At 35.3% G+C, this 26166-nt stretch overlaps 2 protein-coding genes across 3 annotated transcripts; both read left to right on the top strand.

Moving 5' to 3' along the window:
* Positions 1–60: 60 nt before the first annotated feature.
* LOC120466982 (uncharacterized) lies at positions 61–8952 on the top strand. 2 transcript variants are annotated; one of them, XM_039655702.2, is made up of 5 exons: positions 61–401; positions 2208–2373; positions 2472–2530; positions 5085–5184; positions 7326–8952. In XM_039655702.2, exons 1-5 carry the CDS (start codon positions 210–212, stop codon positions 8333–8335), a joined length of 1527 nt encoding a protein of 508 aa, XP_039511636.2. In that variant the 5' UTR covers positions 61–209; the 3' UTR covers positions 8336–8952. The 2 variants fall into 2 exon arrangements, with proteins under 2 accessions (XP_039511636.2, XP_039511635.2); XM_039655701.2 differs by having other exon boundaries at positions 62–401; positions 2205–2373.
* A 1019-nt stretch (positions 8953–9971) lies between these two features.
* Positions 9972–25197, top strand: pgap3 (post-GPI attachment to proteins phospholipase 3). Its single transcript, XM_039655927.2, has 8 exons — positions 9972–10316; positions 13716–13813; positions 13933–14085; positions 17971–18033; positions 18149–18210; positions 18311–18447; positions 21187–21391; positions 24996–25197. Exons 1-8 carry the CDS (start codon positions 10106–10108, stop codon positions 25057–25059), a joined length of 993 nt encoding a protein of 330 aa, XP_039511861.2. The 5' UTR covers positions 9972–10105; the 3' UTR covers positions 25060–25197.
* The last annotated feature ends 969 nt before the right edge of the window (positions 25198–26166 follow it).

Here is a 26166-nt window from a genome sequence, read left to right as displayed (position 1 = left end):
ATAATAATAAAAAAGATTATAACTTTTATTATGAATTCTATGACCCGGGTTGTAATTGTCGCACGCTGTTGTACTTCCGAGTCCCGCAGCCCAGTAAGCCCACTGTTTCCTAAAGTATGTTTACAATTGTTTGCTCACTTTACTGAGCTGTATATAGGCACAGGGCTACAGCGCGACTTCCAGGGCTGTGAGTTTTAGTGTCAGGCAGAATGTCTCGCTGTGTTGCGTTACAGACGCATCTGGCGTCAGTGGTGGAGGCGTTAGTTCACGCCGCGATCGCCGAAATGTACAAACTAATGGAAGAGGAGAGGCTGTCGTTTATCATTAGTGATATTACCAGCGATCAGTGTGAAGACGAGGAGACTGGGTCAAGAATGAAGAGGGGAAAGGAGGAGAGAATGGTGAGATTGCAAGATGATGTTGTTTAGAGATCTGCGGCCTGTAACCTTAAACATGCGACGCGTTTAAAGCCATATGAGCGTGTGTGTGCATATAGTATAAAGATCAGATCTCAACGCACGTGAGCGCAACAACATATCAAAGCTTTCTTTCTTGGGGGATAAAGTGTCTATTATAAATTATTTACCAATGGACATCATTATTTTTAAAACAAATTGTGAAAAGTATCTGAAAAGAATTCATGTGTAATCTTTAATGAAAATAGCAACGACATCTCATCTGCTCTCTGATGACGTGGTTACTGGCGGGAGGGCGGGGCAACCTGTCAACCTAGCAATTACAAACCACAACGATTACAGTTTTACACCAGAGATCGTATTTTGACTGATATAGAATTCATTGCGATATCATACAATATTCCTTTACTTAAATTTACTTAAAAGATAGTTCATTAATGCTCAAGGTGACCATTGTAATTAAACAGCTGACCAAATAATATATCAGACTTAAACCAATATCTATATAGGGTATATATATTATTGATTCATTTTTGTTATTAGGAAAATTGTATAATCATCATCAGACTAAATGGAGCAACAATAATCTCAATAATAATAATAAAAAAATTTCTAGAAGTCTTTTCACTTGGATAACATACAATAGGGAAGAAAAGACTATCGCAGTTATGTATTAATGTAATTTGTGATCAATAATAGTGAAGTAGTGAAGCTTGTTTCTGCCAAGGAGTAAAAAAGGAGTTGTTTTTCACCACAGAATAACAAAATAAAAAAGGTTTTTTGAGACTTATCTCACAAAATGTTTTCTTCTCAGAATTGCGTGTTTATATCTCACAGTTCTGAAGGGTTTTTTTTTCTAGAAAAAGAAAAAAAAAAACAGTTTGAGAAGTCGCAATATTTTTAATATATAATTAAAGGAGCCATATGCAAGATTGTGGTCAACTGCTACTGCAATCACTTTCAAATTACTGTATAGCGGTGACTCGAGGTTGCCAGATATGCTGCAGGATCCAGGAATACCGTAGGCTGCTACAAGAAGCTTCCAATGGCAAGTGACAAGTCCTACACAGTGAGGTTTTTTTTTTCTGTTAATTATTTATTTTGGACTTTATCACAAAGTATTTCGGATTCATATCAAGTTTTTTTTTTGGTTTCGCAACGTTAGACATTTTTTTTTATCCGATTCCGACACGTTTGTATCTGCAGCTGTGGTAACTAGAGCAGAGCTGGCAACCCGGATGCCGCAACACTACTGACTACGTGATTGGAAGATCGGTGGAGGGCGGAGCATCAGAACAAAACACAACATGACAACATCAACATCAGTTGAGGGCTGCAACTTCACTTTTTAAATGACAATATCCTGACTGGACTACTGTTGTCAGTGATATAAGTATTTGAAATGAACATGATTTCTTAATATCTAGTGACATATCAGGGGAAATTTATGATTAATTGAAATACATTTCTTGCATACAGCTCCTTTAAATGAAACATATTTTTTTACTCTGTGGCAGAAACAAGCTTCCATACGTTAATAGAGACAATGCAGTTTGATATTAGCAAATAAAAAATCTAAATTGTTGGAATTAAATAACTTGTTTTAGACAAAAACTAAAAATATTTTTTCAAAAATCAATTGACAAGGCTTAAGATTTTGAAACTGACTAACCCTAATAGGGTAGAATTAACTGACAAAAAACTCTTTAGAAAATGGCCAAATAGTGCCTAATTAATCAGCTGGTATATATTGTTCTATCACTAGTAATTTGTCATTTATTCTTTCAGAAGCAGTTTGCATCAGTAATGGAAGTATTGGGCAACGAGGCTCTTGGGAAAATAATCAAACTTGTTGATGAAACCAAATTTCTGTTGGACCTGGAGTGTAAAACATTTTCAGGCAAGAGGGTAAAACGTCCCGGCAGTATCTTGAACATTCTGTCTGTTGGAGGACTTGGTAAGAAATCACATTCTGTCTTCATAGGCATAAAGTATTATCACATTTCTGTACAAGTGTGTTTTTGTTGTGTAATTTACGTCATTTGTACATTTTAGAAGAGGAACATTCTTATGATGGAAGTGCAAGAATCCTGGAGACAAGAACAAGAAATGAGGTAAATTGAACAACATCAACACTATCGGTCAAAAGTTTTAGATCAGTAAGATTTTTTATGTTTTTAAATGAAGTCTCTTCTGCTCACCAAGGCTGCTTTATTTGATGAAAAAAAAAAATGACAAACAGTAATATTGTGAAATATTATGACAATTTAAAATGACTGTTTTCTATTTTAGTATATTTGAAAGCTGAATTTTCAACATCATTGCTGTTGCTGATTACACATCACTTTTTCAGAGTCACATGATCCTTCAGAAATCATTCTAATATGCTGATTTTATGCTCAAAAAACATAAATTATTATTTTCAATGTTGAAAACAGTCGTGTACCATTTTTCCTCAAAAATTCTATGATGAATAGAAAGTTCAAAAGAACAGCATTTATTTAAAATATAATCTTTTCTAACATTATAAATGTCATTACTGTAACTTTTGATCAATTTAACTCATCCTTGATGAATAAAAGTATTTTCTAATTTCACTCCCCCAAAAATAAAAACATAAATTCTTACTGAGCCCAAACTTTTTAATGGTAGTGATTAATGTTACAAAAGCTTTCCATTTCAGATCAATTCTGTTCTTTTGAACTTTCTATTCATCAAAGAATCCTGAAATAAAAATGTAAAAAACTGTTTTCAACATGGATAATAATCATAAATGTTTCTTGAGCATCATATTATAATAATTTCTGTAGGATCATGTGACACTGAAGACTGGAGTAATGATGCTGTAAATTCTGCTTTGATCACAGGAATGAATTACACTTCACTATATTCACATAGAAAACCGCTATTTTAAATTGTAATAATATTTCACAATATTACTGTTTTTTTTGTTGTTGTATTTTTTATCAAATAATTGCAGCCTTGGTGAGCAGAAGAGACTTCTTTTAAAAACATAAAAAATCGTACTGATCTAAGACTTTTGACCGGTAGTGTACATCAAGACTATTTACCAAAATGTAAAAATAAGGGCATGTGGGCGAGCCAGAATATTTTATCAACGGAAATCTATTATCAACAGAACACTGTTCTATAACATAGGTTTACTACATAATATTAATGTTCGTAGTTATTATTTTTTTATTAGTCCTATGAAACATTTCCACTCAGCAGAACATTCAAAGAGAAATTGCATGTATGAAGCTGATGTTTAACAGGAAGAGCGAACTTAAACTGATGGCAGGTTTGCATTGCACACCTTCTCTGTGCTTACAGACGTGTTGCGTCATTAACACACCGGTATTGGGACACACCTGTTGTTCCTGTCATTCTGTTGTAGTTGAAACAGACATTTTAGTTGTCTCTGTCATTTTTTGGGGGAATTATTTGATGGCATAACAAAAGGTGCAAACCAAAAGGTGTGATTTTAAACAATACCTGACAGTTGAAATGCAGAGCAATTCACCTCAGATCACAGTGTTACAGTCTTACTTAGCAGACATTATTTATTTTATACTATATATATATATATATATATATATATATATATATATATATATGTGTGTGTGTGTCTGTGTGTGTGTGTATGTATGTATAATATATATATATATATATATATATATACTGTATATTTATTTATTGATTTTTTCAGATTGTTTTTAACAGTAATCAGCCTCACATAAGGCAAAATTTCGAACAGGTCAGATTTAACCTATCCACAATTTGATTAGGCCTGATCTACATGCTCTTTATGTACACTTAACCCTCCGTAATGCATTAAAAAATGTACACCTTTTGTAATTCAGGGTCAGTTTTGACCTATGGTAAAATGTAAGCATATAAATAATGTAATATATTTTTCACTAAAACCATATTGTGTCTTCTCATTAATGTGTGAATATTAAAGTTTTGAATGCTAATGTGTTAATACTATGGGATTACTTTTAATGAATAAAAAAGTTAAGAAATTCTTTGAAATTTCAAAGATTACAAGAACTACAGCAAAACCACTGTGGTGCAAGACAAAAAATAATTTTTCAATATTCATAACGATTTATATTTGAATGTATCATTATATGAGTTTACAAAAACAATAATAAACTGTATTAACTCCATTGGAACAAATCAAAAACAGTCTTTTTTCTAACAAAACAACATACTTCAACATGAATATTACTCCAGAATGTTTTAATTTGATTTACTATAAATAACTTTCACTTTCCAATAAAAAGACAATCAACAGCCCGAATCTGCAGTGAATCATTGAAAGGTGGCAGCAGAGTTTTCAACTCTTTCTTTTTTTAAATTTAGACAATTTGGTCTTTGTATTTTTGCCCGTAGTTCATTAGATGAGCTTTATCTTGGTTTAGGAATAGTTCACCCAAAAATATAGGAAAAATTCTGTCATCATTTAGTAATCCTAATGAAAAATAAATGTGTTCAAAAAAGTGGTACATTCGATTCACTGTGTTCTTTATGCACTATATTTCAACTTTTATCTGTAGGTAAAAAAAAGCTTATAACTTATTCAACAATACTTTTTTCATAAAAGCATGTCTATAAGAGAAAAGTCACTGAATTGCTCTGCTATTTTCTGATTCATTCTCGCAGTCTGATGAGGCCACAGAAGACCGTCCAGAATCCCCACTGACATTAGCTGTGACGATCAGAAATGAATTTGGAAAAGTTGACTTGAAGTCCATCAGTAGTGGTACGTTAATAATGTTCATTAAAGGAGTAGTTCACTTTTGAAAAAACTTTTGCTGATAATTTACTCACCCCCATGTCATCCAAGATGTCCATGTCTTTCTTTCCTCAGTCGAAAACAAAAAATTTAGGTTTTTGATGAAAACATTCCAGGATTTTTCTCCAAATAATGGACTTCAATGGGAACCGGATGGTTCAGGTCCAAAAGATAGTGTTAATAACAGTTTCAGATGCAGCTTCAAATGTCTTTAAACGATATCAGACGATGAATAAGGGTCTTATCATGCGAAACGATCGGTTATTTCAAAACTTATTCCAAAAATGTAACTTTTCTAAGGACAAATGCTAGCCTTTCTCCATTCTGTGAGGCGCGTTTGCAACGTCACGTAATACGTAATTACCTTCAAAAGGTCACGGGCGACGTAGCCAGAACTACAGAGTCAGAGTGTTTACAAGTTGAACGCATAGGTTGAACGTGAAAACTAACTCAAACACCGTTTACAAAAAAGGAATTAAAAGGAAAAACAACGATGTCGGACGATTTTGATTCTGTACTTTCGGCTACGTCGCCCGTGACCTTTTGAACGTAATTACGTATTACGTGACGTTACAAACGCGCCTCACAGAATAGAGCGAGGCTAGCATTTGTCCTTAGAAAAGTTACATTTTTGGAATAAGTTTTGAAATAACCGATCGTTTCGCATGATAAGACCCTTATTCATCGTCTGATATCGTTTAAAGACATTTGAAGCTGCATCTGAAACTGTTATTAAACCACTTAACTGTCACCGTCCCACAGGTGGGACGTTTGCCACTATATTTTTAAAACAATAATATCTTAGTAAATACCTTAAATAATATTGACAAACTATATATCATTTGAAAGCTTACAATCTCTAGTTTCCATATTTGGTGACTGATTTTCAAAATATATTACAGAGGAGCCATAATTTATCAATATAAAACAAGAATATTTTCATACTCATAAGGCGTGTTCAGACCTTTATTTTAAAATAGCAGTAAACATGAAAAATCATGAAAAAATGGTAGATACCTCAGTTTGTTTTCATGCCAAAAGTTCAAAAGATAGAATCCATTCAATTATTTTGGAAAAAAAAGGTCTGAAAAGTTTGAAATATCAAGAAAAAAATAATAAATTCACCATTTGTGACGTGGCAGCTAGCTATGACTTACATGCGTGTTCTTTGTATGTGTTTCTTAGAGGTTCAATTCATATCAAAATCTGCCAAACTTCCCATGCTACTTCTGAATAGGATCTCTACTTCAGAAATAGTATGAAAATTGTGAAAATAATGGTTCATATCACTCAAAACACGAATGGAAATGCAGGCGCCCTTATATGGGCAGTAATGGAGTCTGATTGTGCCCTAGTGAAAAAGTTTGGTACTGCGCTCAAACAAAATCTTACTGAAAGCTCATTTTTTGAGATATCAACCTAAAATTTGAAACACAACTTGTTCAGATTTTTGGCTTTGATCTTTCTGCCATTTTAGAGTAGCCCAGGTTTTGAAAATATATATTTTATGTAAAATATGAATAATTAATATTTTTACATTGTACATTTCCATAAACTCAAACTTCTATAACTTTTTTTCTGTTTCACTTTCTTAATTTATTTCACTTCTACAAAAATCTGCCAAATGTCTTCTTTAAAACAAGACCAATCATATGTCTATATTCCAAAGCATTCTTGAATTACAACCATTTAAGTTCGAAATGTGCATTTTCATGTCTATTCAAAAAAGGGGGGGTGACAGTTAACAGGTTAACTGTCTTTTGGACCTTGAACCATCCGGTTCCCATTGAAGTCCATTATATGGAGAAAAATCCTGGAATGTTTTCATCAAAAACCTAAATTTCTTTTCGACTGAGGAAAGAAAGACATGGACATCTTGGATGACATGGGGGTGAGTAAATTATCAGCAAAAGTTTTTTCAAAAGTGAACTACTCCTTTAACAAACAAATGAGACAGTCTGTCTAATGAATCTAGAGAAGAACATGCTGAATCCATTACCTTCTTCTGACTGATCTGATATTTATATGGAAAGGCACCAAAAGATTTTTGTTGCTGTAATAAACAGATATTTAGCCAATGACAATGAATTTGATTGCTCTCCTGTCAGGTCACTTAAACACTTCTTCAGAAGACCGAGTCCTGCAAGAAGACGGCAGTGAAGATCCTCAAGATGCCGTCACTCTCTTCGGAAAGAGATCCTTCATTTGTTCCGAGTGCGGCAAGAGTTTCTCTTCTCAAAGCAACCTCAAATCACATCAGCGCATTCACACCGGAGAAAAGCCCTTCGGCTGCGTCCTCTGCGGCAAGGCTTTCGCCCACAAACAGAGTCTGTCCGACCACCATCGAGTCCACTCAGGAGAAAAGCCATTCGTTTGTAAAGTCTGCAGCAAATGCTTCGGGAAAGCCGCGCACCTCAAAACCCACGAAATAATCCACACGGGCGAAAAGCCGTTCGGCTGCACCGTTTGCGGGAAAAGGTTCAACATTGCTCAGAATCTCTCCAGGCACCAACTCACCCATACGGGTGAAAAGGATTTTCGGTGTACGATATGTCAGAAAAGCTTCACGCGGGCCATCACGCTGAAAACGCATCAGCTCATCCACACGGGTCAGAAACCGTACTCCTGCGTGTCTTGCGGGAAGGCGTTCCGCCACGCCGTCAACCTTAAAAACCACGAGCGTATCCACACGGACCAGCGGCCGTTCAGCTGCGACCTGTGTGGCAAGACCTTCCGCCAGGCCGTCAATCTGAAAATCCACAAACGGATCCACACGGGGGAAAAACCCTTCAGCTGCAAGGAGTGCGGGAAGAGCTTCAGTCAGCAGAGCAGCCTCATTTCACACGGACGCACTCACTCCGGAGAGAAACCCTTCGGCTGCAATTACTGCGACAAGTGGTTCAACAACACCAACAGTCTGAAGCTGCACCAGAGGGTCCACACCGGCGAGAAGCCGTACAATTGTGAGTATTGTGGCAAGAGTTTCAGTCAAGGCAGTCACCTGCGCACTCACAAACGCCACGTTCACGGTGGGGGGAAGCAGTACATCTGCGATAAATGCGGAAAGAGATACGCAGATCCTCGTAATCTTAAACTGCACAAATGCGTTTATGCTTAAACACACCGTGTGTAGGTCATTTTGAGCCCATTTTTCTTTGGTTTAGAAATTACTGAAGGAAAATAGCTGCAATCACATAGAATTTTTTCATTTTGAGTTTCATTTCCCGAATGATGAATAGAAATAGATGTGATGAGCATAATTTGAGTTAGGATTACTTAAAAGTTGGTTAACAGTTATCCATCACAGGTGAACATTTATTTTGAATTATGTATTTATTTCAAATTAATATTATATTTTGTACTTTTCTTTACACACGGACATGTCGGAAAAGCTCTTTTTATAGCTCTTTAATATTTATTTTTGATGGAACACAAGATCGTGATCAGAACCAGAGAAAATATCTACAGTTCTGATCATCGACAACCCCTGATATTGACGTCTTGTGCAAAACATAATGTTAATTCTTTAATTTATAATTATTATTTTTTGTAATTAATTATTATTTACAGCTACAGATGAGTGAGGTGTTCAAAACCTTAATACTATTTAAAGCATTAGTACTTTATTAGTTCACAAGTACGTTATTGCTGTTGTTGCCCTGTTTTCTGTCAAATCATTTATTTGATTCATGAAAATGTTGCCAAATACAGTTTTCAATAAACATTGTTATTGAAGATATTGTGTGAGTGCCTTCATCTGCCTTTAATTAGAAATTATAATGCATTATGTTGGTGGGGATAGCAAAAACAGGAGAAATGAGTGTATTGGTGCGTAGTCTGCCAGTATCTTTGGTGTGGAAAATGCAGGGTTGCACAGATTTTAGATTTTGGGCTCATTTGGTGTCAATTAGCACATTAAAATGTTTATAAATATTTTAGGTCATGTTTGTGGGATGGTCTTTCCCCCCTGTGATCTAATATCTCTGAGAAAATAATGTTTTCAAAGATTATTTCAGACATTGATTTTGGGGGGGGTTTAAAGGTTTGCCCTTTAAGAACATTGTTATATGAAGAAACAAAACTAGTTTTATCCTTCTGTAGTTGATATGGTAGCTTTTTACATAACAATATCCTATATCCTGAGCATTTATTTTCTGTTTTAGGACACCGTTTTATGTATACACTATTTTTAAATAACCATTTTGTCTTCAATAGTTCATTTTAAATGCTCCTTCAGTTCGAAAAATTAATGTAAAAAAATACAGATATTCAGTGTTTTCTCTGTTCATTTGAGACCATAAAGACCGCAAGTATAATAATTATAAATGATTTATTATTATTATTATTTTTTCCAAGTTTTTTTAAATGAGCATATCATATTAATAATTTTAGGTTCTCTCGACTTTTATAAAACTATTTGCATAGCAGTGTAACCAATCAGTTTGGAACGGTAGCTGAAGCTAGTGCATTTTATTTGTAAAATTCATTATTGTTTTTTTTTTCTTTTTTTCTGCAGAGCCACACAATCATTGTATTTACAATATATAAACAATCATGCTTTCAACTGTAACAACAAATCAATCTTATTTTAAATGAATGTAATAATTTTCGATTGGGATCATTCATTCATTAATTTGTGTAGTGTGCGAGAGAGAAAGTGAGACACATGCGCATGCGCGCTGATTTTGCACTTCCGGGTTTTTCTTTAAGTGAAATGTAACATTTCGCTTGTGATGTGTCTATGAAACTTGGTGTCCTGGCAGCGAATGAAAGGTGCTTATTTATAACTGAAGACAAAAGACACCGTGGCGGAGAATATTGTCATGCTTGGTCAATGAGCCTCTCACTAGACTCGCTGTAATGGCCTGATGTTGCACTGTTGTGCCTTATGACCGGACGCGGACGGACTGACAGCAGCATGACGCGCCTGATGTTTCTAGCGGCCGCGGTGTTTCTCCTGTCCGCTCCTGCGAGCGCCTCTCAGGGGGACAAAGAGCCAGTCTACCGCGACTGCGTCAAACTATGTGTCCGGACGAACTGCACGGGGGCCCGACTGCGCGGATTCCAGTCCGCTCAACCTCCATACATGGCACTGACAGGTACTATACTAACCTATTCGTATTGGGGAACACTAGCCTACTACTAACCTATTTGAGTGTTCTGCAAACTGCAAATCTCAATAGTAAATATGTCATTTTATTTTCATAAATTCAATTAAGAATTTGTATACTAAATTATTCATGGACACATTTTATTGAACAGTAGTTAATGTACATCATCTTGATATGAAAATCACGACAAAAACTTTCAAGGGGGTTTTGGGCACTTTAGTGGGGTTTTGTTATGCTGGAGACCAGTTAAACGAAACCAGCAGGCTGCTTGACCAGTTAAACTAGAAACAGTCAACAACTTTAGGCTGATTCAAGGCTGTTTTGTATACAAGTTTTAGTTTGTCCTTTTGAAAGAAGGGAAAGATGACCACACCACACACACCAACACACCTTTCTCTTGGTAATGCACATAAAAAAACTCACTGATTTGATGAATTTTATTAATGTTTTAAGATTTAGTCAGCTGAAACTGAGGTTTACTGATCTAATTTGTATCTCTGGAAAATAGTGGTCTTTGACTTTATTAAATTGAATGACAATGTCTTTAGTGTCCAGTTTTTAATGAGGGATTCAGGTTTATTATCGCTAATTAAAACTGTTAAAACAATTTCTGTTTATTGGAGTATAATAAGATATAAATATTTAGCTAAACAAAATTGTGGAATGTTGTTTTGGCAATATACTGGAAGAAATTTAATCACTAAAATAATTAACTAAATTAACTAAATAAAGCTAAAACTGAAATAAAATAAATTAATTCTAAATAGCAATATTTAACAAAAAAAATGCAAAAATCACATAATGAAATGACTAATAAAACTAAAATAACAACGAAGGGATTTGTGGACACATTCATCTTTTTATTTGTGGATTTTAAAAAAATATATTATTTTTATTTTTAAGTGAAAAGATACAAATTGAGCCTTGGGGTTAGAAGAATTGGCACAGAAAGCCTTGAGCGGCACTTTTTTATTTAATTTTTTATTTCATACTACCTTAATTGTAATTCATCAGGGTTTTTATTCAGTTTGATGTGTATTTTATTTTAGACTTCTTTGCTATTCATTCAAATCTATATAGGCTAATTGAGTAGAAATATTCAGATTGAATTCATATTGTTGCTGTTAAGACATATCTTCATTTAAAATATTGGCAATTAAATATGTATAAATTATTCCTGTGTCTAATTTCTTCTCTTGTCTGTCATCAGTTATTCGATAATTCAAATAAATTGTCAAAACACAATTTTAAAAATAGAAGGCAGAATTGTTTTTAACATTGATTTAAGAAATGTTTCTTGAACATCAAATCCGGATATTAAGTGATTTCTGAAGGATCAGACACTGACTGAACACTGGAGTAATGATGTTGAAAATTCAGCTTTGTCATCACAGTAATAAATGACATTTTAAAATGAATAACAGTTATTAAAATTCTAACAGATATTTTAAATTTAAATGTAATATTTCACAATATTACTGTATTTTTGATCTATAAATACAGCAATGGTGAGCATTAGAGAAATCATACCAACACCAAACACCGTTTCTCGTTTATATATTATAAAGTCATTAAAACTATGAAAACAAAGAAAGAAAAAATAAAACGGATAGTTCTGTCCCTTCAGAATGCGAATGACATAATCAAGTCAATATCCCTATGCTCTCAAAATACTGAAATGTTTGTATAAAGTACAGTCCTCAACATTTAAAGCGGATCAAAACCTTTCATCAAAGTTATGCATGCATTTTGAACAATACCCGTTTTTGTCTTAGGACAACTTTGATGCACCTTTTGTTTTGTTTTTTTGCTTCTAATCAAAGTTTGTAGTGTTGTGATTTACCTCGTATCTGACTTGATTACTGGCTCATATTATAACTCTTTAACAATTTTAACATCCTATTTTAACATCCCTATGGGATAAATGAATTAAAATATTTCCAGAACCAGCGCTGCTGAAAAGGGGGAGGGCATTGTTGCTATATATAGCAGATGGTCCTCTGGAAAGATAATTGTGTATATAAAATGGGTCATTTATGTAAAATAAATGTGAAATTATTTTTGAATTTGGAGCTTTCTAGACTGAGAAAATCCAGAAAATGTATTTTTGGCTTATGTGGATGAAAGACAACAACTCCCAGAATGCACTTGGTTCGCTGCCCTAGAAGGCCACGCCTACCGGTAACAGAGCTCAGTAGTTAAACAACAAGTCTAGGCTACTAGTGAGTCTCTGTGATGAGTCTGCCTGAAAATGTGTTTCGAGATCGCCCAAAATGTCCGGGATTCGGCTTTTGCATTCTACAGTCGCCATTCATCATGTTTACTGTGTCGAGCGGGACGAGTGAGGGCCGCGGGAGAACAACGCAAGGCCGGTGGCATGATTACCGATACCGATGAACAACACCTGTGAGACGCGCCGGTCTCGTATCTCTCACAGAGGAGCGGGAACTTTCTTAGCAATGTTGAAAACGCACATCAACCGATCACTTGTTTAGCGTTCATGTAGACACCACAAAATGATGATTTTTGTGTCATCGGAGGATTTTTTTCCAGACAAGAAATACATAAATCTCTGGTCTCAGGGGGATATGAGGGTGGAAAGCACGGTAATTAGAAAATACTACAGGTTTTCTACTACACTCTAAAAAATGCTGGGTTGTTTCAACCCAATTTTGGGTAAAATATGGACAAACCCAAATGTTGGGTTAAAAATGTAATTTAATAACCCAATTGCTGGGTATGTCCATATTTTACCCAAAATTGGGTTGAAACAACCCAGCATTTTTTAGAGTGTAATACTAAGCTTAATGCTAAATCCTGAAGTATCCCTTCAAATAAGAGTTAAGCTCAATTGACAGAATTTGTGTCATAATGTTGATTAGTCTGTGTTCAGACTTCCAACTAATTGTGTGTATACTATATAAACGGACTGTCGTGCGTATTGTTTTTTCTTCTTCTTCCAATTAGCCTACTATGTTAAAAAAAAAAACGACAAAAACATGTTACATGTTCAATTAGTAAACAGTTTGTTTGATGACAAATCGCTAAAGATGAAATTGGCCTCCCTTTCTGTCATTGTTTTTTTTTTTTTTTTTTTTTAACGATATTCGACTTTTGCTCCTCGATAGAAATGCACATCCCTACACGAGGCGAACTATTCTCAAAGACTTACTTTTAGTCATTATTTGGGTAGCACACATATTCTGAATGCCTTCGGGAGAATTCAAATGAGCCAATTTAATCTAGATTAATCTAGATTAAAAAAATTAATCCATGCCCACTTCTAGTGTATAGTAAAACCTTTGATGAGATTTGGTTGGTATTGTACATTTACATGTCAATCCATTTTGTCCTGAAACCTTTCCTGTGCAATGGATGATGTTTCAGGCTGGACGTGTCGTGATGACTGCAGATATCAGTGTATGTGGACCACCGTGGGTCTGTACCAGGCCGAGGGATACAGTGTACCACAGTTTCACGGGAAGGTCAGTGTCAGAATGTTAACCAATGAGAAAGGAGACCAATTTTAGTGATCATCATCATTATGAGCCTTTAAAAGAAATCTGTCCATTTTACCTTTTTTCCTATTTGCGTCTTTGTCTAGTGGCCATTTGCCCGTTTCCTGTGTTTCGAGGAGCCTGCATCTGCGCTGGCGTCTCTGCTCAACGGTCTGGCGTGTCTGCTGATGCTGCTGAGATACCGAAGCGCCGTCCCGCGTCAGAGCCCCATGTACCACACCATCACCGCCTTCTCACTGGTGAGACAGTGTCTGCACTAGTACCCGGCACCAGTTCTTTTTCATAACTAGTTTAAACTAGTTTAACTACCCAAATATGCTGCCATTAATTCCATTAATGATGCCAGAATTTCTGCATTCTTGTTCTCTTTCCTGCGCTATTCAGTGTAATGGAATGGAAATAGTGGGTGGTGCGTTGGGCTGCACTATAAATTAGAGCCCGATCGATAAAGGATTTTGAAACCCGATACCAATACAAATATTTTTTGGTTTCAAAATCCGATATATATATATATATTTTAATTATTTTAGAAACGCGCAACAAAACATTAACAGATTTCCCTAACATTAGTTATTTGTAGTTATTTATGAGTTTGAACTAAAATAATATGATAATGCATTTTAAAAAGACACTTGATTCTTTTATTGTCACACAGAACAGACTGATGATAGTGGCATTAGCTAGCTTTTGTGGTTAGCTAGTCTATAATGAGTCGTAATTTAGCAAATGGATAATGTCATACTGCAAATTGTAAAACATACATTTTCAATATAACAGGCCAAGGGGAGATGATGCGTCTCATCGCTATAACTGTATATACGCGCTATTAAAGAAATACTTCAGTCACATTGTCAAAAGTTAAAGGACAGTCAGTCAACTACACTGTAACAACGTAACGTAACTATTACTAGCTAATTCCGCTTCACTCGCGGCTTATTTAACAGCAGTAAAACTGGACATGATAGTCACAAATGTTGTCATGCTTATTTGAGTTAAGAGAACTGATGAGGATGTTCTTTTAATTGTTATTCAAGCAACATATGTCTCGTGACCAACTCAACGAGTGTTGCCAACAGGGACTGTGTAGAGTGCCCTCTGGTGGACAAACTATACAACTCCAACAATCATGACATGGTTCAAGCGTGTTTCATCCGTTTTTATTTTATTTTTGAAATATTCATTTATCGGCAATTATAACTGCAGATACCGATAGTTTGGAAAATGCCTAATATCGGCCTGCCGATATATCGGTTTGGCTCTGCTGAATATATGCAAAAACCAACATAAACAACTATTGTAATTGCATTTGCATGAGCTGTTTCAATTACCGGTAATGAGAAACGTCAAAATGATTCAAAAATAATTTTTAAACTCATAAGATATATTAGTTTGAAATAGTCTGATGACTCACTAAATTGGTAGAAATTGGTGTCGACTTACACACTGGTCCATAAGACATTACTTTTGAATTGTTACTGTGTTATGTTGTACTTAAAGTCCCCCCTATGGTGAAAATCAAGCTTTTAATATTGTTTATATGTCTATGTGGTGTTTTTAATATGCTTTAAGACAAACCGTGTGCAAATTTATAAGTCACACCATTGAGTATTTTCTCCTTAAAGGGTAACTAAACCCCTGGTCAGAGCCTGACTCCACCCACTGGCAATATTTGAAAATGCTGAAAATGTGGACAGACCCCATTGGAGATAGAGGGGACGAAATAGATGCTAAAACACTCTATCCTGATTGTTTTCAATACTCACAATTCCAACTCCTGACTCACTACAGTGGTTTTGGCGACACAAGATGGTTTTTATACTGCCAAGGGCGTAGCTCGCGTGGTGAGCTGAAACCTGCGTACGTCACGAAGTGCGGAACATCCAATAGGAAAATTCAACTGCAGTAGCCACCGTTCAACCTGAAGAGGGCAGCACTAAGACGTTTTTACACCATATATTGTAGAAATAAAACACTTTATACACAGATCATGAACTAAAAAAAGTTGGTTTAGTGTTTAGTTACTCTTTAAAACTGAGGGGAACCAAAGACAAAAACAAATGGTTTGAAATCACTGATGTTTCTGACGTCACAAACTACCTTGTAACCAATCAGGTCGACGTGTGATCGTCAACGAGTGGATCTTTGAGCTGGTGTGAGTGAGTGGAGGCGGGGCTAATTTGCATATTCATAGAACTGTGTATACTAAATGAGGCAAGGGTGTAGAGTTACATTCAAGGAGTTTTAAGGCATGAAAAAATGTTTAAATATGTAATTTTGGTGATCAAAGATTAGTTTTTTCAGAATATAATTATTGACTACAGGGGGACTTAAAGGCTTGTAACATATGAAGAGTTTGGTTCCAAAACGCTATAAATCCATTTTGATGAATTTGAGTAAAACTGTGTTTTCTTTAGCAAGAAAATGGGAAGATGAAAACCACTATTTTCGGTTTTAAATTTTCACATAGCATTTGTAGGTTATAATAACAATAAAAAATGAAATCCAGGTTTTGATTTCCAAAGATTTATTATAAAAAAAGATCGTTTTTCCCCCAAAATGCAATAAATCCAATAATTTATTTTTTTTCAAAATGCAATTAATCAAAATAAAATTTTATACACATTGAATTTCTTGTGCATACTATAAATCCATTGCTTTAATATAACAATATTCGGTAACACTTTAAGGGTTCATGTCATGAATTATCATGAATTCATGAATAAATGAATTATGCATTAATTCATATTAATATCATCAGGAACTATCAACGTTTTTTTTTTAACAGTTCAATGTTTTTCATTCATGACTTCATGGATGAACAAAACCTTAATTAAAACATTAACTAAGACGAGCACATCATCATGAATTATGATTTATTAAGCATGATCTAACGTTATGCATATCGCTGTTGTCAACCTTGGGATGTCGCCGCTGAACTTTTTTGACGGCGATCAGCTGTAAACTGGCTCGGTCCTGCTCGGTTTTCATTGACTTTGAATAAAACAACTGAAAGTTTTCCAAAAGATCCTCTGGGGTCAGTGTGTCAGCGTGACAGAAGTTTGATGCTGTCGTGTGAGAACAAGCAACAGCCGGCATTTCCTCCTCTCGAGTCCATCTTCTTCCTCACGTAAATGATTCGATTTCGACGTCACGTTTACCCATGCAGGATGCCTTACCCTCCGCAGGTTCACCAATACTGTCAAAATTATTCATTTTTTTGTTTGCTTGTTGATTGAAAGGACAAAATAGAGAAAACCTAGGAAGCCGGGTTAGTTAAAGCGCTGCCGTTACTGTTTACATTGCGTGGAATGGTGCGTTGCGATTGGTTTAGCGGATATGTGGCATTTTGCAGAAAAGGGAGACTGGCGTTTGTCGCGGTTTGGAAAGAAAGGGAGAAAACATTACATAATAACACGGCGGATATCCCATTTTACGTAAAATTAAACATTGTTTTGTATCTGGTCGGTATTGAAAAGTCCGATTTTTGCAGTAACTCATTTTTTTTAAAAATGGCGTTTATCGCGTTTTGGAACCAAACTCTTCATATATTTAGGAACAATTATTCTTAACGAACAATTTTTAGTACTCAAATACTAAAAGAATAGTATATCGCTAAAAGATTTCTTAACTGAAGGGTTTTGTTGCAACAGGCGGCAAAAACTGCCGGAACCAGTATCATTAAATTCCTTTCAATTTCCATCCCTATTCTACAACTACACATTCTACACATATAAAAAAAGAGTAATCAAAAAGTCTGAAATCGCACAGAAAATGTAACATTTGACTTTTATTTCATTAATTAATTTTTCAATGTTTATGGTGTAAATAAGAGCTGAAAATATTAGGATTTTTTTTTATTATTATTTCTAGGTCACTAATCAAATTAGTGATGTTGATCCGGTGACTGTGATCATGTTGTACAGATGGTCAGATCCTCTTTGGGACATTCTGAAATCATGCTGGGTCACATGATCATGTCATCACCAGTGCTGCGGTCTAATACTAAGACATTCTGAAATTTCATTTTCAGTTCATATTGTGATAAAACACACTTTTTCTTCAAGTGAAACTGGACCCCACTGTAAATGTAAGTGTTGCTCAGCCATGTTTGTGTCTCTGTGTAGATTTCGCTGAATGCATGGTTCTGGTCTACAGTGTTCCACACGAGAGACACCTATCTAACAGAGGTAACATTTCAAAAATGATTCAAAGACAAATTCCAAACATTTGCTTGCATTGTGGGATTTTTGGATGCATTTGTCCAAAGCATTGATTGAGATTTTCTGTCTTTTTTTTTAACAGAAGATGGACTACTTCTGTGCATCAGCTGTCATTCTCTACTCTATCTACTTGTGCTGCGTCAGGTGTGTGAACAGGAAATGCTCATAAATGGTCGATTGAGAATGAGAATATACAGTGCTGTTGTTTAAGATGGTGATTTGAGGATTAATGTTTGTGTTTCAGGACGCTGGGCTTGCGTAGGCCTGCAATTTCCAGTATGGTGGGAGTTCTGCTCATTCTGGCCTTCACGTCTCATGTGTCATATCTGACCTTCGTCAGTTTTGATTATGGGTACAACATGGCTGCCAATGCCACCATAGGTAAGGTGTTGTGAATACCACAGTGAGTGCGTTTACATGCATGATTTTACAGTGATTATGATATGCTGATAACATCTAAGGTCATGGAAAATGATTTTTAATTAAATATATTTTTGGGGGGGAAAGGTCATGAATGGACTCTGTTTACTTAAAGTGCCCCATTATGCTTTTGCGGATATTACCTTTCATCTAGTGTGTAGTATAGCTGTTTGTGAATGTAAAAGGTCTGAAAAGCTTCAAAGATCAAAGTGCACGATAAATGGAGTTATTTTCTCCCAAAAGAAAGAACCGATGCCAAAGAATGGTCAGTAATTCCATTCTTACACGCACAGTAAGCAGTAGACCAATCACAAGAGACTGGGCCATCTGACCAATCAGAGCAGAGTAGGCTCTTGCAAAGGAGGGGTTATCGAACCATCAAACCATTTTAGACAGTAAAATAAAAGGTGATGTGAATTCAAGTGTTTTTTTTTTTTTACCTTGGATGCATGTAAACCTATTGTAGGAGACCTCCAAAACAAAATTAGGAACCTTTAAAATAGCATAGTAGAGGTACTTTAATAAATTATCTTAATAAATATTTATGGTCTTATTGTGAATGATTCATCAGTGTTTACATCATTCCAAATAAAAAATCAGGGTAGTTTTCCACAATCCACTGCAATCAAAGGTGGTTTATCAACCTATCAATTCCCACTGAATAAAATCATCATGAATTAAATCGAGTCATGACCTATATTTTAAAATTTTAAAATGCAGTTTCATATTGAATTTAATCAAAGCTCAGCTTTATAAATGAAGGTGACTTAAACATAATACCTGAGCCTGAGGCACTCACCTGTTCCTGTTCTTACTTCCATTTTTATTTTTTATTTATTTATTATTATTACTATTTTTATTTAATTTTGTTTTTTATTGATTTTCTTTTTCGTTTTGGAGAAAAATGATGATGTAGGACAAGGACAAAGATGTTGTATAATATGACCAAATGTGTTTTTATGTCTTGCAACGTCAATAAAAAATAAATAAATAAATAAATGAAGGTGACTTGACTTGACTCAGTCAATTTATTGAACAGTGTAATATTTGCATGTACATGTTTGGTCAGCTTTGCAACATTTTTTAAATATATCTATCATTTCAAAACCTCATGTAAACATGTACAGGTTTTTTTCATTGTTATTTTGATATTTACATGCAAACTTTAAAAATAGTTTTTACAGGGTGCTTATTTTGGATAATTTTTAAGCATTTCAGTATAACAGTTACAGTTATATTACAGTATACACTCGCTTAAAGGATTATTAGAAACACCTGTTCAATTTCTCATTAATGCAATTATCTAATCAACCAATCACATGGCAGTGGCTTCAATGTATTTAGGGGTGATCCTGGTCAAGACAATCTCCTGAACTCCAAACTGAATGTCAGAATGGGAAAGAAAGGTGATTTAAGCCATTTTGAGCGTGGCATGGTTGTTGGTGTCAGACGGGCCGGTCTGAGTATTTCACAATCTGCTCAGTTACTGGGATTTTCACGCACAACCATTTCTAGGGTTTACAAAGAATTGTGTGAAAAGGGAAAAACATCCAGTATGCAGCAGTCCTGTGGGCGAAAATGCCTTGTTGATGCGAGAGGTCAGAGGAGAATGGGCCGACTGATTCAAGCTGATAGAAGAGCAACTTTGACTGAAATAACCACTCGTTACAACCGAGGTATGCAGCAAAGCATTTGTGAAGCCACAACACGCACAACCTTGAGGCGGATGGGCTACAACAGCAGAAGACCCCACCGTTACCACTCATCTCCACTACAAATAGGAAAAAGAGGAAAGAAATTGCAAGAGCTCACCAAAATTGGACAGTTGAAGACTGGAAAACGTTGCCTGGTCTGATGAGTCTCGATTTCTGTTGAGACATTCAGATGGTAGAGTCAGAATTTGGGAGAACATGGATCCATCATGCCTTGTTCCCACTGTGCAGGCTGGTGGTGGTGGTGTAATGGTGTGGGGATGTTTTCTTGGCACACTTTAGGCCCCTTAGTGCCAATTGGGCATCATTTAAATGCCACGGCCTACCTGACCATGTCCATCCCTTTATGGCCACCATGTACCCATCCTCTGATGGCTACTTCCAGCAGGATAATGCACCATGTCACAAAGCTCAAATCATTTCAAATTGGTTTCTTGAACATGACAATGAGTTCACTGTACTAAAATGGCCCCCACAGTCACCAGACCTCAACCCAATAGAGCATCTTTGGGATGTGGTGGAACGAGAGCTTCGTGCTCTGGATGTGCATCCCACAAATCTCCATCAACTGCAAGATGCTATCCTATCAATATGGGCCAACATTTCTAATGAATGCTTTCAGCACCTTGTTGAATCAATGCCACGTAGAATTAAGGCAGTTCTGAAGGCGAAAGGAATCAAACACAGTATTAGTATGGTGTTTCTAATAATCCTTTAGGTGAGTGTAGTTATTTTCTGGAAATGTAACTGAAATATGTTTATGTATAACATAATAATGCCTATTTTGATAATCCAGTTAGATTCTGGACAACTAATTTCATTTGATTTATATTATTTGTTTTATTTGGAGCCTGATGGATGGATGCAAAGCTTTACATTATGTAATACTTTAAAACAAGATTCAAACAGTAATATGGCGGGATACAGTTGGTAATAGCTTCTGACCCATGTGTCTTTCCCTCTGATCTTGTGCTTCTGTCACTCACAGGCATGATAAACCTGTTTTGGTGGCTGTGCTGGTGTTGGCTGAACCGGAGGATTTTGCCGTACTGGTGGAAGTGTGGTGTGGTGGTGCTTTTACTGCATGGCCTTGCCCTCCTGGAGCTGCTGGATTTCCCTCCACTCTTCTGGGTTCTAGACGCTCATGCCGTCTGGCACCTCAGCACCGTGCCCGTCCACTTCCTCTTCTACAGGTACACATGCACGGCTTGTTTCACATCATGTCTGCAGGATGTTCTGAAGTTGAGGTTGTTATCTCATAAAAATGAGATAGATGAAAGGTCTTTCCAAAATATAATTTCCAATGCAGTCATTTTTCAGCGCGAACAATACTTTTTTCAGGACCATTTAACCTTTTCGAATCATGTCCATGATTTTATTTTATGAATTTTTTTTCACACAGCAAGTGCCAAAACCTTTACAAAGTTTCTTTCCATTAAGTTATTATTCTAAAATAAAATTTTTGGGATATCACAATAAATAAAAAAAATGCTGGATGGAAATGGCAAGTTGCGCATACATTTTTTCAAGATGCACATAAAACACTTGTGCACCTTAATTGAGTCAGATCCTTTTTATCCAATAAGACGATATCCGCATGAACTACAATGGACACACATTAACAGAATAAATCCCTCAATGCGTAACTTTGCCTCAACAGAGGATGTGATTGAATAACTGGACTAACCGGTGGATCAGTTTCATTGCACAGCATGTCAAATGTTGCCAAAGTCTGTCATCAAAATGATTTGGGATTATGACCTCCCAGAACTGTCCCATATGATTGTTTAAAAAAAAATGTTGTGCCAATTTTCCAGGAAACGATGATTTTGTTCTCTTGAACACATGGGATGGAAATGGTGCTTTATTGGCTTTGGATGGAAACGTATTTACTGAAAAAAATTGGTTTAGGATTTACTTTGAAACAGTTTTTACTTAAAGTCTGAAAGCTTTTTTTCCGCCACTGAATAAAAAATAAAAAGGGCAACTTTTTTATATCACAATTCTGACTTCTGAATTATAACATGCTATTCTGAGAAAAAAAGTCAGTCTTATCTTTATTTTATATCTCACAATTATGAGTTTTAAAGTCAGAATTTTTAGATATACAGTCAGTATTGAGAGATATAAACTCACAATTGAGAGAAAAAAGTCAAAATGAGTTTACATCACGCTATTCTGATTTTATAACTCGCCATTCTGAGTTTATATCTCGCAATTCTGAGTTTATATCTCGCAATTCTGACTTTATATCTCGCAATTCTGACTTTATATCTCGCAATTCTGAGTTTATATCTCGCTATTCTGAGTTTATATCTCGCTATTCTGACTTATAACTATCAATTCTGAGTTTATATCTCGCTATTCTGACTTATAACTATCAATTCTGAGTTTATATCTCGCCATTCTGAGTTTCTATCTTACAATTCTGAGTTTATCTTGCAATTCTGACTTTACATCTTGCAAATCTGAGTTTATATCTTGCAATTCTTAGTTTATATCTTGCAATTCTGAGTTTTATATCTCACAATTCTGAGTTTATATCTCGCAATTTTGACTTTATATCACTCAATTCTGACTTTATATCTCGCAATTCTGACTTTATATCTCGCAATTCTGACTTTATATCTCGCAATTCTGACTTTATATCACTCAATTCTGACTTTATATCACGCAATTCTGACTTTATATCACACAATTCTGACTTTATATCTCGCAATTCTGACTTTATATCTCGCAATTCTGACTTTATATCTCGCAATTCTGAGTTTATATCTCGCAATTCTGAGTTTATATCTCGCAATTCTGACTTTATATCTCGCAATTCTGACTTTATATCTCGCAATTATGACTTTATATCTCGCAATTCTGAGTTTATATCTAGCAATTCTGACTTTATATCTTGCAATTCTGACTTTATATCTCGCTATTCTGAGTTTATATCTCGCTATTCTGACTTATAACTATCAATTCTGAGTTTATATCTCGCAATTCTGACTTTATATCTCGCAATTCTGACTTTATATCTCACAATTATGACTTTATATCTCGCAATTCTGACTTTATATCACGCAATTCTGAGTTTATATCTTGCAATTCTGAGTTTATATCACGCAATTCTGAGTTTATATCTCGCTATTCTGACTTATAACTATCAATTCTGAGTTTATATCTCGCCATTCTGAGTTTATATCTTACAATTCTGAGTTTATCTTGCAATTCTGACTTTACATCTTGCAAATCTGAGTTTATATCTTGCAATTCTTAGTTTATATCTTGCAATTCTGAGTTTTATATCTCACAATTCTGAGTTTATATCTCGCAATTTTGACTTTATATCACTCAATTCTGACTTTATATCTCGCAATTCTGACTTTATATCTCGCAATTCTGAGTTTATATCTCGCAATTCTGAGTTTATATCACGCAATTCTGACTTTATATCACACAATTCTGACTTTATATCTCGCAATTCTGACTTTATATCTCGCAATTCTGACTTTATATCTCGCAATTCTGAGTTTATATCTCGCAATTCTGAGTTTATATCTCGCAATTCTGACTTTATATCTCGCAATTCTGACTTTATATCTCGCAATTATGACTTTATATCTCGCAATTCTGAGTTTATATCTAGCAATTCTGACTTTATATCTTGCAATTCTGAGTTTATATCTCGCTATTCTGAGTTTATATCTCGCTATTCTGACTTATAACTATCAATTCTGAGTTTATATCTCGCAATTCTGACTTTATATCTCGCAATTCTGACTTTATATCTCACAATTATGACTTTATATCTCGCAATTATGACTTTATATCACGCAATTCTGAGTTTATATCTTGCAATTCTGAGTTTATATCACGCAATTCTGAGTTTATATCTTGCTATTCTGACTTATAACTATCAATTCTGAGTTTATATCTCGCCATTCTGAGTTTATATCTTACAATTCTGAGTTTATCTTGCAATTCTGACTTTACATCTTGCAAATCTGAGTTTATATCTTGCAATTCTGAGTTTATATCTCACAATTCTGAGTTTATATCTCACAATTCTGACTTTATATCTCGCTATTCAGACTTATAACTATCAATTCTGAGTTTATATCTCGCCATTCTGAGTTTATATCTCGCCTTTTCTACGTTTATTTCTCGCCATTCTGAGTTTATATCACACAATTCTGAGTTTATATCTCGCTATTCTGACTTATAGCTATCAATTCTGAGTATATCTCACCATTCTGAGTTTATATCTCACAATTCTGAGTTTATCTTGCAATTCTGACTTTACATTTTGCAAATCTGAGTTTATATCTTGCAATTCTTAGTTTATATCTCGCAATTCTGAGTTTATATCTCACAATTATGAGTTTATATCACGCTATTCTGACTTATAACTATCAATTCTGAGTTTATCATGCAATTCTGAGTTTATATCTCTCTATTCTGACTTTATAATTCGCCATTCTGAGTTTATATCACTCTATTCTGACTTATAACTCACCATTCTGAGTTTATAACTCACAATTCTGACAATTGCGAGTTTATGTTTTGCAATTGTGAGAAATGAAGTCAGAATTGTGAGATAAAAAGTCGCAATTATCTTTTAAATTGTTTTATTTTGTGGCAGAAACAAGCGTCCATGAAGAAATGCCATGTACCGCATTGAATTAAACATGAAAGAATTAAACATACCACATTGAATTCTCCTATAATCTTTGTTATATTTACAACTTTGAAAATCTTTTTTTTACAGTTTATGTTTTCCTTGTTTTTTTTCTTTCGTTCTCGTAGTTTTCTCATAGACGACAGCCTTCACCTCCTCAACACAGAGAAGCCTGGAGTGAAACTGGACTAGGAGCAAACAGTCTCAGAACCCCAACCCCTCCTCTGATATCCTTCCCATCAGGGCAAGTGCGAGCCGGACCGAGCCAGGCCTCAACCGCAGTGGCTTCCGGCACGCGTCCTGGGGCTGAAGTTTCCAATTCGAATGTTTTTCTTGTGTTTACACTTTCTTTTTACCATAACTTTTTTTATTTGTTTGCATTGGACCGAAAGGGTTGCCGTTTAGTCAGATTTTAAAGATGTGCCACAGTACTGTAGTTGAAACCTGACTGATGTTTGCATTCACTGAGCTTTGCCTTCAATTAAGAAGTGAATCAGCCTTTCTACGCCACTTTATCAACACAGCATTCTTTAAAAAAGGTGCACTGATTAGTAACTGATAAATATCTTCACATAAGTTATTCATATCTCCCATTCATATCCGTCTACATTTGTGTTGCGTGATTAAATGACCCTGCAGTGTGTGTGTATATATATATATATATATATTTCAGAGATATACAGAGGTAGACTGAGTTTTACTTTGAAACATCCGTTCACTATAAGTGTGGTGAACATCAGTACTCAGAAGGGGTTATGAGTGAGCAGTGTGCTCTGTTTCTGAGACGCGGGACGGTTAAATCGCTATGGTGCAATACCATGAGCTACCAGCAGATAGCGCAAGGCTGATTAGTTTCCACACTGCGGGAACTTTCCCAGCATAGACTTGTGATGGATTGGACGGTTTGTTCAAAATACCCATTTTTTCTGTAGTAATCAATCACTCACTAAAATCACTCGATTTTTAACGGATAGTCCACACACACGTTAAAATACCGTTGATGTTTATTCATGATGATTTTCAGTGGAACACATAAGGAGAAGTTTAGCAGAATGGTTGTACAATAAAAGTGAAAGGTGACCAGGGACCGCTTCAAAAATGACAAAAAAAACCACCATTTAAAGTAGCTAAAATAGTATGAATCGACTCTTTATGTGAGTAACGGACCAAAATTTAGGTCATTATTGCTGAGAATCACTAACTATCATGATATGCAAAGTATTGTGATATTGATAGTGTTATGATAGTGATTTCTTTGCCCATTTTGGAGGTTGCTGGTCACAGTATGCTTCTTTTTAA

This window comes from Pimephales promelas, chromosome 17 (assembly GCF_988280905.1).
Source record: "Pimephales promelas chromosome 17, fPimPro1.hap1.1, whole genome shotgun sequence".
NCBI classification, from domain to species: domain Eukaryota; kingdom Metazoa; phylum Chordata; class Actinopteri; order Cypriniformes; family Leuciscidae; genus Pimephales; species Pimephales promelas.
The sequence above is the reverse complement of the archived record's forward strand: the minus strand, read 5'-3'. Positions and strand labels throughout refer to the sequence as shown.